General features: G+C 43.5%; 1 protein-coding gene across 4 annotated transcripts in view; it reads left to right on the top strand.

The window, feature by feature from the left end:
* Positions 1-3,263: 3,263 nt before the first annotated feature.
* The window catches only part of UBE2H (ubiquitin conjugating enzyme E2 H), a 102,870-nt gene continuing 93,945 nt past the window's right edge, over positions 3,264-12,188 (top strand). The window contains exon 1 of one of the 4 annotated variants that reach the window (XM_086690325.1): positions 3,264-3,772. In XM_086690325.1, coding sequence (XP_086546451.1) covers positions 3,720-3,772 — 53 coding nt within the window. In that variant the 5' untranslated portion in view covers positions 3,264-3,719. The remainder of the gene's footprint in view (positions 3,773-12,188) is intronic. The other 3 variants (XM_025929543.2, XM_025929541.2, XM_025929542.2) reach the window with 3 other exon arrangements.

Raw genomic sequence — 12,188 nt, forward strand, 5'->3', positions numbered from 1 at the left:
TGAAGGAGCAAATGGCAAAACACCCAGAGAGAAAAGGTGTGTCCTAAAATTGTGACCATACCTTCACCACAAAGGTGAAGGAATTGGCACTATGACATCTTCAAGAAAAAACAAACGAACAGACCCCAAAAGAAAAAAAAAGTGAATGCCTTTCTCCTTAAATGATATACAGTGCGGGGCGCCTGGGTGGCGCAGTCGGTTGAGCGTCCGACTTCAGCCAGGTCACGATCTCGCGGTCCGTGAGTTCGAGCCCCGCGTCGGGCTCTGGGCTGATGGCTCAGGGCCTGGAGCCTGTTTCCGATTCTGTGTCTCCCTCTCTCTCTGCCCCTCCCCCGTTCATGCTCTGTCTCTCTCTGTCCCAAAAATAAATAAACGTTGAAAAAAAAAAATTAAAAAAAAAAATGATATACAGTGCATAAGGAGTGGGGCAAATGGAGGGGGGTTGAAATTAATAATATAATAATAGCACCACAAATAATATATTACATCTTATAATCAACACTTCACATTACCTCTATGAAGAGCAATTTATAGTTTACAAGGGGCTTTCACATTCATCTTCTCCATTTACTCCATCAACCTACTCAAGTGGGTAGGGTATTATGAGCCACATTTTACAGATGAGAACACTGAGGATCTGGGAGGATATCTGCAATTAACTGAGTCATAATTAAGGGCTAGGGATGGGCAGGTCTGTCCTGAGTAACCCAGAGCTAAGACACTTGCTAGACAATAATTCTCCTCCAAGTGATTGCTTTTCAGGGAGTGCTCAGAGGGCTAAATTTCCATTGCATTTCTAGGTAGAGCAGCCCCACCTTCTCCAGTGTTGTCCAGAACAAATTTCTCTAAACACGTCTCTGATGATTTTTGTTTCCTGCTTAGATCACAGCAGTGTATGGCATCTGTAAAAATGAAAGCCCACCAGGGATGATTTCTAGATCCACCCCGTGTGCTTCTTTCTCAAGAGTCCCATCCTTGACCTGTTCTTTCTGTTCTGGAAACACTTCGGGTCCTCTGAGCCTGGCTCGGAGCCTTGCTCTCCCATGGGGAGGAAACATCCTCATTTGCATAGGATATTATGAAAGCACAGGACCCACCTAGAGGGGTCTGGGCAGGTGTTTTGAAAGTGTTGGTGCCTGTTGGAATTTTCAAGCAGCGGTTCTTAAACTTTGGCCTGCATCAGAATCATCTGGGGAGCTTGTTAAAGATATGGACATCCAAGCCTCACCCTGGACCTTCTGAATCAGAGTCCCTGGTGGTGGGGCCCGGACATTTGTGAGCTTAACGAGCTCCCCAGGTGATTCTGAAGTGCACCAAAGGTTGAGAACAGCTGCCTTAGCACATGAGTGGGGGTTACTCAGGTGAAGTCTCGAGAGTGAGGAGCAGTGCTAGGAGAGGAAGTGGTAGCCGCAGGAGCCTGGAGAGCCTGGAGGAGACAGTCAGGAATAATTTCTGCCCCATCCTTCCCTCCCTTTAACAAAGTGGTCACATGGGGCTCCTGGGTGGCTCAGGCAGCACAGAGCTCGCTTAGGATCCTCCATCCCCCCCCCCCCCCCCCCCGCCCTTGCCCCTCCTCCCCACGGCGTGCACACAGTCTCTCCCTCTCTCAAAAATAAATACAAAATAAACATTTAAAAAAGACCAACGACAACGAAACCAAAGTGGTCACCTGAAGGGGGTTAGAAATCTCCTTCAGACAGGTCCTCCCTCTGACAGAATTGCTATGTGCAGTCAGAAAGACCAACGTATCCCTTTCGGAAGCAGTTAAAATAGCCTGACTTTTTCAGAAAGTGGAGTAGAGGTTAGCAGGGGCTGGGGGGGGGGGGAGTGGAGAATGAATGAGGATTTGTTGTTAAATGGGTATGGAGTTTCTGCTTGAGATGATGAAAAAGTTCTGGAAAAGGAGAGTAGTGACGGTTGCTCAACATTGTGAATGTATTTAATACACTGAATTGTGCGCTTCAAAGTAGTTCAAATGGCGAATTTTATGTTATGTACATTTAGCACATGCACACAAACAACTAGTCCTTTGGAGGAATGGAATGATGGGAGTAAAGAATGTTCAATTTTAGCTGATTGCTGCTGCCCCAGGTGTGTGTGCATGTGTGTGTGCGCGCGTGTGTGTGTGTGTGAGGTTAATGTAAGGAGACCCAACTCACAGCACGGGGTCTGACACAGTACAAGCGTATTCATAGGAACAAGGGAATAGATACAAATTTTTGAAAATACAGTAGATGGCAGCAAAAATGTGATATAAACATAGGAGATGCCTAGATCACTCCTGCTCCCTTTGCCTGGTCGACTCCTGGGTTCCATACGGCTTCTTTGTAGGGTGCTTTGTAGAGCAGTGACTCTCAAACTTCCCCGCACACAGGAATCACCTGGGGACCTTGTTAAGCTGCAAATTCTAATGCAGTAGGTCTGAGGTGAAGCTTTTAGCCTGAATTTCTAACAAGTTCCCGGGTGATGCTGACATACTACACCCGCCGACCATATCGGGAGGGCTGCGTAAATTTAACGTCTTTCTTAGTTCACCGTGATACCCTCATGTCCGGCAGGGTGATTCACACCATAGTAGGTGCTCCATAAATATTTATTGGACGAATCACAGAGTATACAGGGTTAGTATAGCAGTTCGGAGGGCAGAACAATCGCTGTCCTTTGAACTACAGCACATTGGGGGTGTTTCAGCTTCTATCAGTCTTTCCCTCTGTGAAATTACCTCATACTCCGTGGGGGTAAGGATGCTCATACCAAATTATTTCTGGTCTTGGCAGCCTGCTGCCTCCATTCTAATCCTTGAAGTAGTGGCCCTTTCCATGTGGAAGGTAACGAACCCTGGTTTGCAAGCTCTGAGGAAACCTTGCTGTCGTCTACAATCGCTGCAGACAGATTCTCTCCATCCAAGAAGGGAGCAGAGGGCAGAGAACCTGCTGGTGTAGGAATTTCCGATTTTGGTGCCTATCCAAGGAATTGCCACCTCAAATCAAATAAACAGCCTTTTAACAGTGTATGTGAGAAGGAAGTTTATTACACTAAAACACACAAATGTAATAATATTGCCATTATTTACTATTATCGTTTGTGATGATGATAACGTCACTGGCAGTTGAGCGATTAAGCGTGCGGGGGACTTGGGGGAGGGGGCACAGGGCTGTGAGGGCAGGAGAAAGAGGAACTACATCTCCCAGAACCCCCCGGGAAAGTCCACGCCGCGGCGGCGGCGCCCCACCCCTTTCGCCAGCCGGACCCGCCCCGCAGATGACGTCACAGAGGTGACGTCACGGCGCCCAGAGCGAGGCTGGGGTAGAGAGGCCGACTGAGCAGGAGTCGTCCGCTTGTCGTGGAGGCTGCTAGGGAGCCGGCGAGAGGGTGAGCGGGCGAGCAGGAGAGCGAGCTAGAGCAGGCAGGAGGGAGCGACGCGCGGCGCAGAGTAGCGCCGGGGCCGGGCCGCGGCGGAACCCACAGCCGGAGAGGGGCAGCCCGAGCTGGGCGCCGCGGGGTCCCCACCCCCACTCGGCCGGACAGTGCCCGGTGTTCCCCCGTGCGGGGGGCGGCGGCGGCGGCTGACGGGACCGGACAGGATCGCGGGGGTGTTGCCACCTCCACCGAGGAGCCGGCGCGGCCGCAGGCTCCTCAGAGCCGGGGCCCGGGGCCCGTGATAGACGGGCCGAGGAAAGGAGAGGCGGCGCAGGCGACGGGGAGGCAGCGGCGACACCATGTCATCCCCCAGTCCGGGCAAGAGGCGGATGGACACGGACGTGGTCAAGCTGTATCCTTCGTGGAGGGGGGATTCGGGCTGTCGAGGGGGGGGCTGTGTGAGGAAGCCCAGGGCACCCCTGAAACCCAAGCAGGGGCCCTGGGGCACTCCAGGCCACTGTTCGAGGCTCCCTTCCTCTCCTCCCTCCCCCCAGTGCCTACGGCGGCTCCTTGGCACCTCCCAGGAGCCGAGAGCCTTTCCAGCTCCCCCTTTATCTGCAGCACCCCGAAACGTGCGTTGTTTCTCGCTGTTCTGCACCCCCTTTGCCCGTGACTCTCCTCCACGACGTTTGGATTCCCAAGACGACGTGTTGGTTTTTTTTGTTTTGTTTTTTTTGTTTTTTTGTTTTTTTTGCAGGACCAGCTACCTCTCTTTATCACCATGTCCACCTCAGGGTCTCTCCTGTGTGCTCGCTCTGGATTTAGGGACTCGTGATAGAAATTCCCGAGAGTGAAGCCTTTCTTCCTTTCTTGAGATGCCTCCATTCCCTCCACTCACTGTGCTTCTTGAACTGGGGTAACTCAAGTGACCTCCTTTATCCCTAATTCCTTTCTATATTAGGAAGAGTAGTCTGCTCAGTGCCCCCTCTTGTAATAAAGAGCTCTGAGTGTTTTAAATCAGAGACCCCTGTTAAGCTCTCGGGTCCCTAGAAGAACCCCACGGTTTTTCTTTTCACTGACAAAGCCTGTCCCACCCATAGTTGTATGCAGTGAGGACCCCCAGGCCCTCCATAAGCCACCCTCCATATTGTGGATATGACAGCTGGAGGAGGGAGAGAAAGAGAATCTCCTTGACAAAATAGCCCCTGTAGTAGCCACTTAAGCAAACTCTGTCTATGAGGGTAAGGTTCTTGGGGGAATGACTGCCCTGATTTTACCAAGTGACACCTTTTATTCCACCCCACCCCCCAACTTTATGTACTCTGGAGGGAGCAGTGGGAAAGCTATAACTGATAAGGGCCCTTCAGGCAGAGGTTTTGGTTGGAGTCCAGACTGATTATTTGGTGACCAGCTAGAGAAATTCGCGAAGGTTCCTGTGACAAATGGAGACAATTTTTGAGGGGTAATTTAGAGGGTTGGGGGGGAGAGAGAGGAAAGGAGCCCAGTGTTCTGAGCACCTAATCCCTGGGGAGAAGGGGAACCGGGGATGGGGAGTGGTGGTGTGTGAAACGCAGTTAAAAAGTCCTGTCTCCTGCTTCTCTTTCTCCCTCACCCCCATCCCCCCACCATTTCCCCCTGTTGCAGGGTTTTGTTTATATAACTCAAGTTGTTTGGCTAGATTCTTCAGGTGAATTCCTTCTTTCTTCCTTTTATTTGTTACTGTTTTTGATCGAACATTTTTCCTCTTTTTAGAGATTGATGATTATTGTCAAATACTGAGTTATGGAATTCTCAGAAGTCTTTTAAGAAGTAGTTTTTGTATTTGGTTTAGAAGTGGGGGATGGGAGAGAAGTTGCCTGGGCAAGAGATTTTTTTTTTTTTTCATAATCTTTTCAAGAATAGGGTGTTTTCTCCTCACTCGGGAAAACTTAGCCAGAAATTAAGAACAGTAGATAAAACTACTAAGTTTTAGTATTTGAAGTTCAGAATTTTGGGGTGGTGGGAAGGGGGATTACAGAGAGGGGCAAATAGTAAAATATATGTTCCAAATACATGTCTAGGCACAAGTGAAATTGACTCTTCCTGAGCTGTTTGTGGCTGTGATTAAGTTTTGTAAACGTGTGAATGATACCAGTAATGTTGGCTTTTCATAATGTTGCAGGAAAACTTGTAACTATGGCTGTGTGTTCAATTTACACAAAGCAGTTTCGGGTTTTATTTTTGTTTAGAAACTAGGAAATGACATGGTGGCAGCATCTGAGTTATTTTTATCCTGAATTGAGAGTTACTGTCACACCTAATGCAAATTTCTACCTAATGTTTAATTGGGATGGAGGTGGAGAGAGAATTCCAGCTGTTTTTGATCAATGTCAGTGTCTCAAATTATATATATACATTTTTAGAAGATTGAGGATAAAGGGTGAGGCCTAACTTGACCTGATGCCTTTTCCATACAGTGCCTTTTGTTCATTTAGTAGTTGTGGCATCTAGAATGATTACCGCATTTAGGAGTCGGGGTGTGGGGGGTGGAGAGGGAGAGGAAAACAGACAAAGAACAGCAGGGTGTCTTTCTCTTTTTTCTTCCCCTAAGTGGCTTATTTCATAGCTTATTTTTAGTAGAAGATGAAGAAAGGCAAAGATGCATTGGCCTTCTGTTCTTTCCCCACCTTCCTCCTTTCTGACAAAAGAAAGCAGAGGCGCTTTAAAATCATAGATCTCTGAGATAGGAGGACAACAGTCTCGGGACGTAAAAGCCAGAGGTTATCTTTGTTTCATGTTTGTTATTTTCTGGTCTAACGTAGTTTGGAAGTTAAAATTTTTGTATTTCCTTTTGTGTGTGCATGTGTGTGGTGGGGGTGAGAGATTTTGTGGCCTCTTTTCTCTGTTGAATTCACATTAGTAGGCCCAAATGGAGCCCATAATTTTTGAGCAAGGTATATTTAGCAAAAATTTAAGGAAAAATTTCCCAACCCACTATTAAAATTAGTACAGTTGTGTGAAAGGGCCGGGGTTGAAAATGAAAGATGGTGGAGAGGAAGTAGAGAAGGTCTGAAGGAATGTACTTGCTTTTTGCCCCTCAGTGCCCCTTGATGATTTCTTTGGTATGGAGGCCAATAGCTGGTTTCATTGCAATCTCCTGTTTCAGCCCATTTTTGGATGTCTCCTGAGTGTAATTATGCCACCACGATTTACAGCTTGGCAGGGAACCTATAATAGTAGGAAAGTAGTGGTGTGGGGGTAGGGAGAGAAGGGGATGTGTAACTAATTGGCCACTGCTTTCCACCACCTAGCTGGGTTCTTTCCGAGACACTGTCTCTGGTTGTTGTTTGGAGTCAGTGCAGTTTCTTTTGTGACGGGTTGGTAGGAGGAGAGCTGACTCTCAAGTTATGCAGGGAGTGAGTGTTTTGCACCGATGCACTTAATAATCTGCTGGGCGATTATGTTCTGAAACTCTGACTCATTCATTGTTTCTGTTCTGATCCTTTTGCTGAGGGTTGTGCAAACCTCTCCAGGAGCCTAGAAACTGATGTACTGACTTCTGGGTCCTGTAGGAATTTGTCCCAATCAAAAAACTTACAGTCAGCCCAGATCCTGTGGTATGGTCGTGAATAGTGTGGCCATTTGTTTGCAAAGTCAGGTAGATTGGTGATACCGTGCTGTTCCCAGCCTGGCAAGCGTTAAGGTTTCCATCTCAAACCCAAACCCGGGCTGATTATTTAGATTGTCTGAGAACTGGGACTCTGGTGACCTTAAAGCGTGATTTGCCCTAAAGGAATATCGGTTTAAGTTCTCCCTGGTGGAGGAACAAACAGCTCAGATTACACGGGTTTCCTTGTTGGTGGGGGTTACTCGTCTCACCCTGTTGCACAGCCTGGTGATCCTTTTATCTGTGAACCAGTGGCCCCTGCTGAAGGCTGGAGCTGCTTGTTTTGGAAAAGCGTATGCAGGGAAAAGGCCTCAGGCACAGCTCCTCACAGCTCATTGGCTGCTCTGTTACTACCCGGAAAAGGAGGAGGGGTGGAGCTACCAAACAGCTGATGGAGTGTGTGACCAGAGTGTTTATATACAAAAGAAGTAGGGGCTGGGGACGTCTTGTGAGTGGTGTTACAGGATTAAGTGTATTTTCAAGGGGTGAAAAAGAGGAAAACCTGACCTCTCAGAGTACAAGAAATAAGCGTTCAGGGTTAAATCAGAAAAGTGAATCTGAGAATAATGGGGACTTGGCATGCACTGTATTTGTTATTGGTGTGAGATTTTGGAATTTACTTTATAATACTAAGTTTTCAAAGATTTCCTTTTTCAGAGGGAGTTGTGGTAACTTAAAATAGGATATGCCGCCACTTTAAATGTACTTAAATGACTCATGCAGGGATTCAAAAGTATGGTACAAATGTAAGTTTTCCCTACAAAAGCTTGAAGAGTGATAGAAAGGGGCAGTGACTCTTACTAAATTCATTAGCAGCATTTAGTGAAACCTTACAGAATCCAGGGTGTCTGCTTTAGGGTTTCAGAAGCTTTCAGTAACAAGTTCATCCCCCTAAAATGTTTGAGCACCCACTTCATGCCAGGTTTGGTGCTAGGTGCTAGGGGGTTAGTAGTGAAAAATTCAGTGTGGGTGGTCATGATGCTTATGTAACCAGTTAAACAATTAAAAAAAAAAAAAACCAAAGTAGAGCTGTTTATAGTGGGTCAGCATTGTATGTATCAGCTTTTTGAATAACTTGTATTTACTTTCAGAATTGACTTCAAGGGGAAGAAAGATTAAAAAGTGAATTTTATGCAATGGGATGTATGGGGTGCTATATTCCCATTATTTAAAAGGTAGATGTTAAAAGAAAATGGAAAGAAAAACATTCAAATGCTTAACCCTTTGACATCAGCTTTGGTATTTTGTTGTCAATCAGTAATTATTCTATCCCTAAATTAGTAGTCTTTGTTACTCTTTAATTTGTGCTCAGAGTATAGACGATTCTGTAATCTTCTAACTAGCTCCAGTGTCAGTTGAGAGAACCTGTGTTTTGCTTTTATTTCCTGTGGACTCTGTTTTTGTGAGATGTTGAGGTGGAAGGTGGAACAGCTTTATGGTCTTCAAGCTAGAAATTAAAGGTTTGGCAACTCCCAGTGTTCTGAATTTGTCTTCTCTGCCTAGATTTTGGTGACAAATATAACATACTGGTACTTATTTTTGTTAAGCAGGAACCTACATGAGTAAGCATTCACAGCTTCAGAACATCAGAGTCCTGCAGTGCAGTTCTAGTAAATTACACACAAGCCTGAAAATTCAGCTTTTAGGGGAGAAAAATCTTTTGCAGATGTGACCCATAAAAGTCCCTTAACCCTGTTTGTATGCATGTGTTAGAAACACCTGGATTTGTTGTTTTCCTAGTGTTGTGCAATTTCCCTAGTACCTTGACCTGTATTGTGTGTGTGTGTATACACGTGTATACGTATATATACAGACATATGTAATATTTAGTATCTTGTTCACTCTTAACAGATTTGATGGTTCTAAGAATCATTGGATTTTTTTTTAAAGATTTTATTTTAAAGTAATCTCGACACCCAGCATGGGACTCAAACTCACAACCCCCAAGATCAGGAGTCGTATGCTCCACTGACTGAGCCAGCCAGGCGCCCCAAGAATCATTGGATTTTTTAGGCTTGGAATTCAGACCTGCAAAAGTGCTTATGGTATAATAGCTTCTTAACTATAGACCCACAGTGTACGTTTTAGTAAACTACTTTAATGCAAAAACTTAACTGGATCATGCAAGTAGTAAGACAATTGAGGAAAGTATAGGTTACAAAAGGGGGAAGAAAACAGTCACTCATAATCCTATCCTTTATACAGTGGTTCTCAAACTTTAGTGTGATCTTAATTACCTGGAGGGTTTGTTGAAATAGGTGCTGGGGTACTAGCCCTGGAGTTGTCTGATTCAGTGGTTCTAGAACTTGCATTTCTAACAGGTTCCCAGATGATCTTGATGCTGTTGGTCCACAATAGGGACCACAGCTTAAGAACCATTGTCCTCAAATATTAACATGATGGTGTTTTTTCTTATCAGTCTCCCCCTCTCCCCCATATATTATTTTCAACCTGTTGATCATCTTGTATGTATGTGCTCTGTTTTTGCTTAATAGTTTTTGCAGCTTCTCCCTTCCGCCCAATTAAAAATATCAAACATAATGAATAGATCATGTAATATGCCATTCCGTGCCCATGCCACTGATTTAATTCTTTGGCATTTTGTCTGTGATAAGATTGAAATTAACATCTTGTACATAGGCTTTTCTTGTACTTGTGGATTATTTCTGTTTTCTTCTAGATCAAAGAAGGTAACCATTTGAATTAAAATATTTAATTAAAAATCTTGGGGCCCCACACTCACTCTGCTCTCATTTTGTTCTGTTGTGTTTTAGTTGGTGTGATTTCAGCAGTGAAGCAATCAACCTGTCCTAGTGATGACAAATGAATTCTGATCTCTTTGTTTTATATGGTGTGTGTGTGGGTGGGTGGGTATGTCTGTGTGTCTGTGTGAGTGAGTGACAATGGCGATCCTTAAATTAGGGACACTTTTGTACTTGCCAAAGTGCCTACTGTGAGTTGGTATATTAAATATATACATTCATGATTAGATCTGACTGGCAAGAGCTACAGAATTAGTTGGGATATCTTGAATTTGTTTCCTTCTGCTTTTCATTGAGGTATAATATAAAATAACTGTATATATTTAAAAATGATCAATGAGATAAGTTTTGACAGAAATATCACCCATGAAGCCTATCATCACAATCAACCATTGATTTGGTTTCTGTCACTATAGATTATTTTGCATTTTCTAGAATGTTATATAAAGGTAATTATAGAGTACTTTTTTTTTAAGTGACCCAATTATGTGTTCCCATAAGAAACCCTCTTTATTTTTTTTTTTTTAAGTTTATTTATTTTGTGTGAGAGAAAAAGCAGGGGAGGGGCAGATAAAGAGGGAGAGAGAGAATCCCAACCAAGTTCAGTGCTCTTAGCACAGAGCCTGATGCAGGGCTTGATCTCCTGAATAGTGAGGTCATGACCTGAGCTGAAATCAAGAGTTGGATTCTTAACCAACTGAGCCACTTAAGCGCCCCTAGAGTATGTACTTCTATATGAATTCTTTCATCATATTTTAAGATTTACCATGTTCTTTTTATTGCTGAGTAGTATGTCATTGTAAAGCTATACCACAATTTGTTTACTTACACATTTTCCTCTTTATGGGCGTTTGGGTTATTTCCAGTTTGGAGCTATTACAAACAAAGCTGCTATGGATGTTTTCTTTTCTTTTGGGTAAACATATAGGAATGGAATAGCTGAATCATGGGGTAGGTATAGGTGCTTAACTTTTTAACAGATAGCCTGCATTTAATTTTGACTGATTGTATTTCACATACATTAAGATTGTGACATGAAACATGTATTTTATTTTTATTTATTTATTTATTTTTTATTTACTTATTTTTTTGAGACATGTATTTTAAAGGACTCCCATTAAATAGCATGCTTTGAAAGCACTGATTTCTTTTTTTTATATATGAAATTTATTGTCAAATTGGTTTCCATACAACACCCAGTGCTCATCCCAAAACATGCCCTCCTCAATACCCATCACCCACCCTCCCCTCCCTCCCACCCCCCATCAACCCTCAGTTTGTTCTCAGTTTTTAACAGTCTCTTATGTTTTGACTCTCTCCCACTCTAACCTCTTTTTTTTTTTTTTTCCTTCCCTTCCCCCATGGGTTTCTGTTAAGTTTCTTAGGATCCACATAAGAGTGAAACCATATGGTATCTGTCTTTCTCTGTATGGCTTATTTCACTTAGCATCACACTCTCCAGTTCCATCCGCGTTGCTACAAAAGGCCATATTTCATTCTTTCTCATTGCCATGTAGTATTCCGTTGGAAAGCACTGATTTCTTACCTAACTCTGTCAAGGCTAGTTTAGTAACTGTTTTTCCCTCTCCTCCATTCAAAATTAGTGAATTAAATTTTCATTGGGAAAATTTTGTGGCCCTTTGACATGGTACTTCAGGAATTACGGTCACAAATAACTTATTTTTGCATTTGCTAGTAAGACTCTTTGCTTTTCTGAAAAGATAAGCACACTTTTTGTTGATGGTACCCTTTTCTTTTTGTAAAGTATTGATAAGATTTTTTTTTATACACTAGTTTTGCTTAGCACTTCCAATTACATTTATAGCAGCTTACAAATATTTATGTAGGACTCTGTTGAGGTCTGAATAGTATCTTCAGTTTTCATATGGACTAAATTCAGAAACCATTGGCAACTCCGTGGCAGAACTGAAAACAGATTCTAAGAGTTAGGGTATCCCTTACTTAATATGTTTTCCTGGAATTTTTTTTAAGTTAGTTTTTTTAACAAAATAGGTTTTTGTGTTTTAAGTTTTTGATGTTCCGTATAAGTTATTTGATAGGTAGATGGACATTGCTATGAGAAAATTTGACGTTGGTTTGTAATGGTTGTCATCACACTCTTTCTGATAAATTACAAGCATTTGAATTTATAGGTGTTTATGCGTGTTGCTTACACAATTAACATATTCCTCGCACTTTGAACTTTAACTTGCCTAACAAGAAAAAAGACCACCTCCTGGTTTATACTTCTTTCAGGTGGGAGTCAATGACGATTTATTCAGCGCGTAGACCTTTAGTTCAGTTGTCAGACGCCAGGATGGTGCTCTGAGCATGTATGTATGTTAGAGAATTATTTTCGGATTGCCAAAATGTAATTGAAGTGCACCGTGGAAACCTTTTGAAAACACAGAAAAGTCAGC

This window comes from Puma concolor, chromosome A2 (genome assembly GCF_028749965.1).
Source record: "Puma concolor isolate L17-30 chromosome A2, mPumCon1.1.hap2, whole genome shotgun sequence".
NCBI classification, from domain to species: domain Eukaryota; kingdom Metazoa; phylum Chordata; class Mammalia; order Carnivora; family Felidae; genus Puma; species Puma concolor.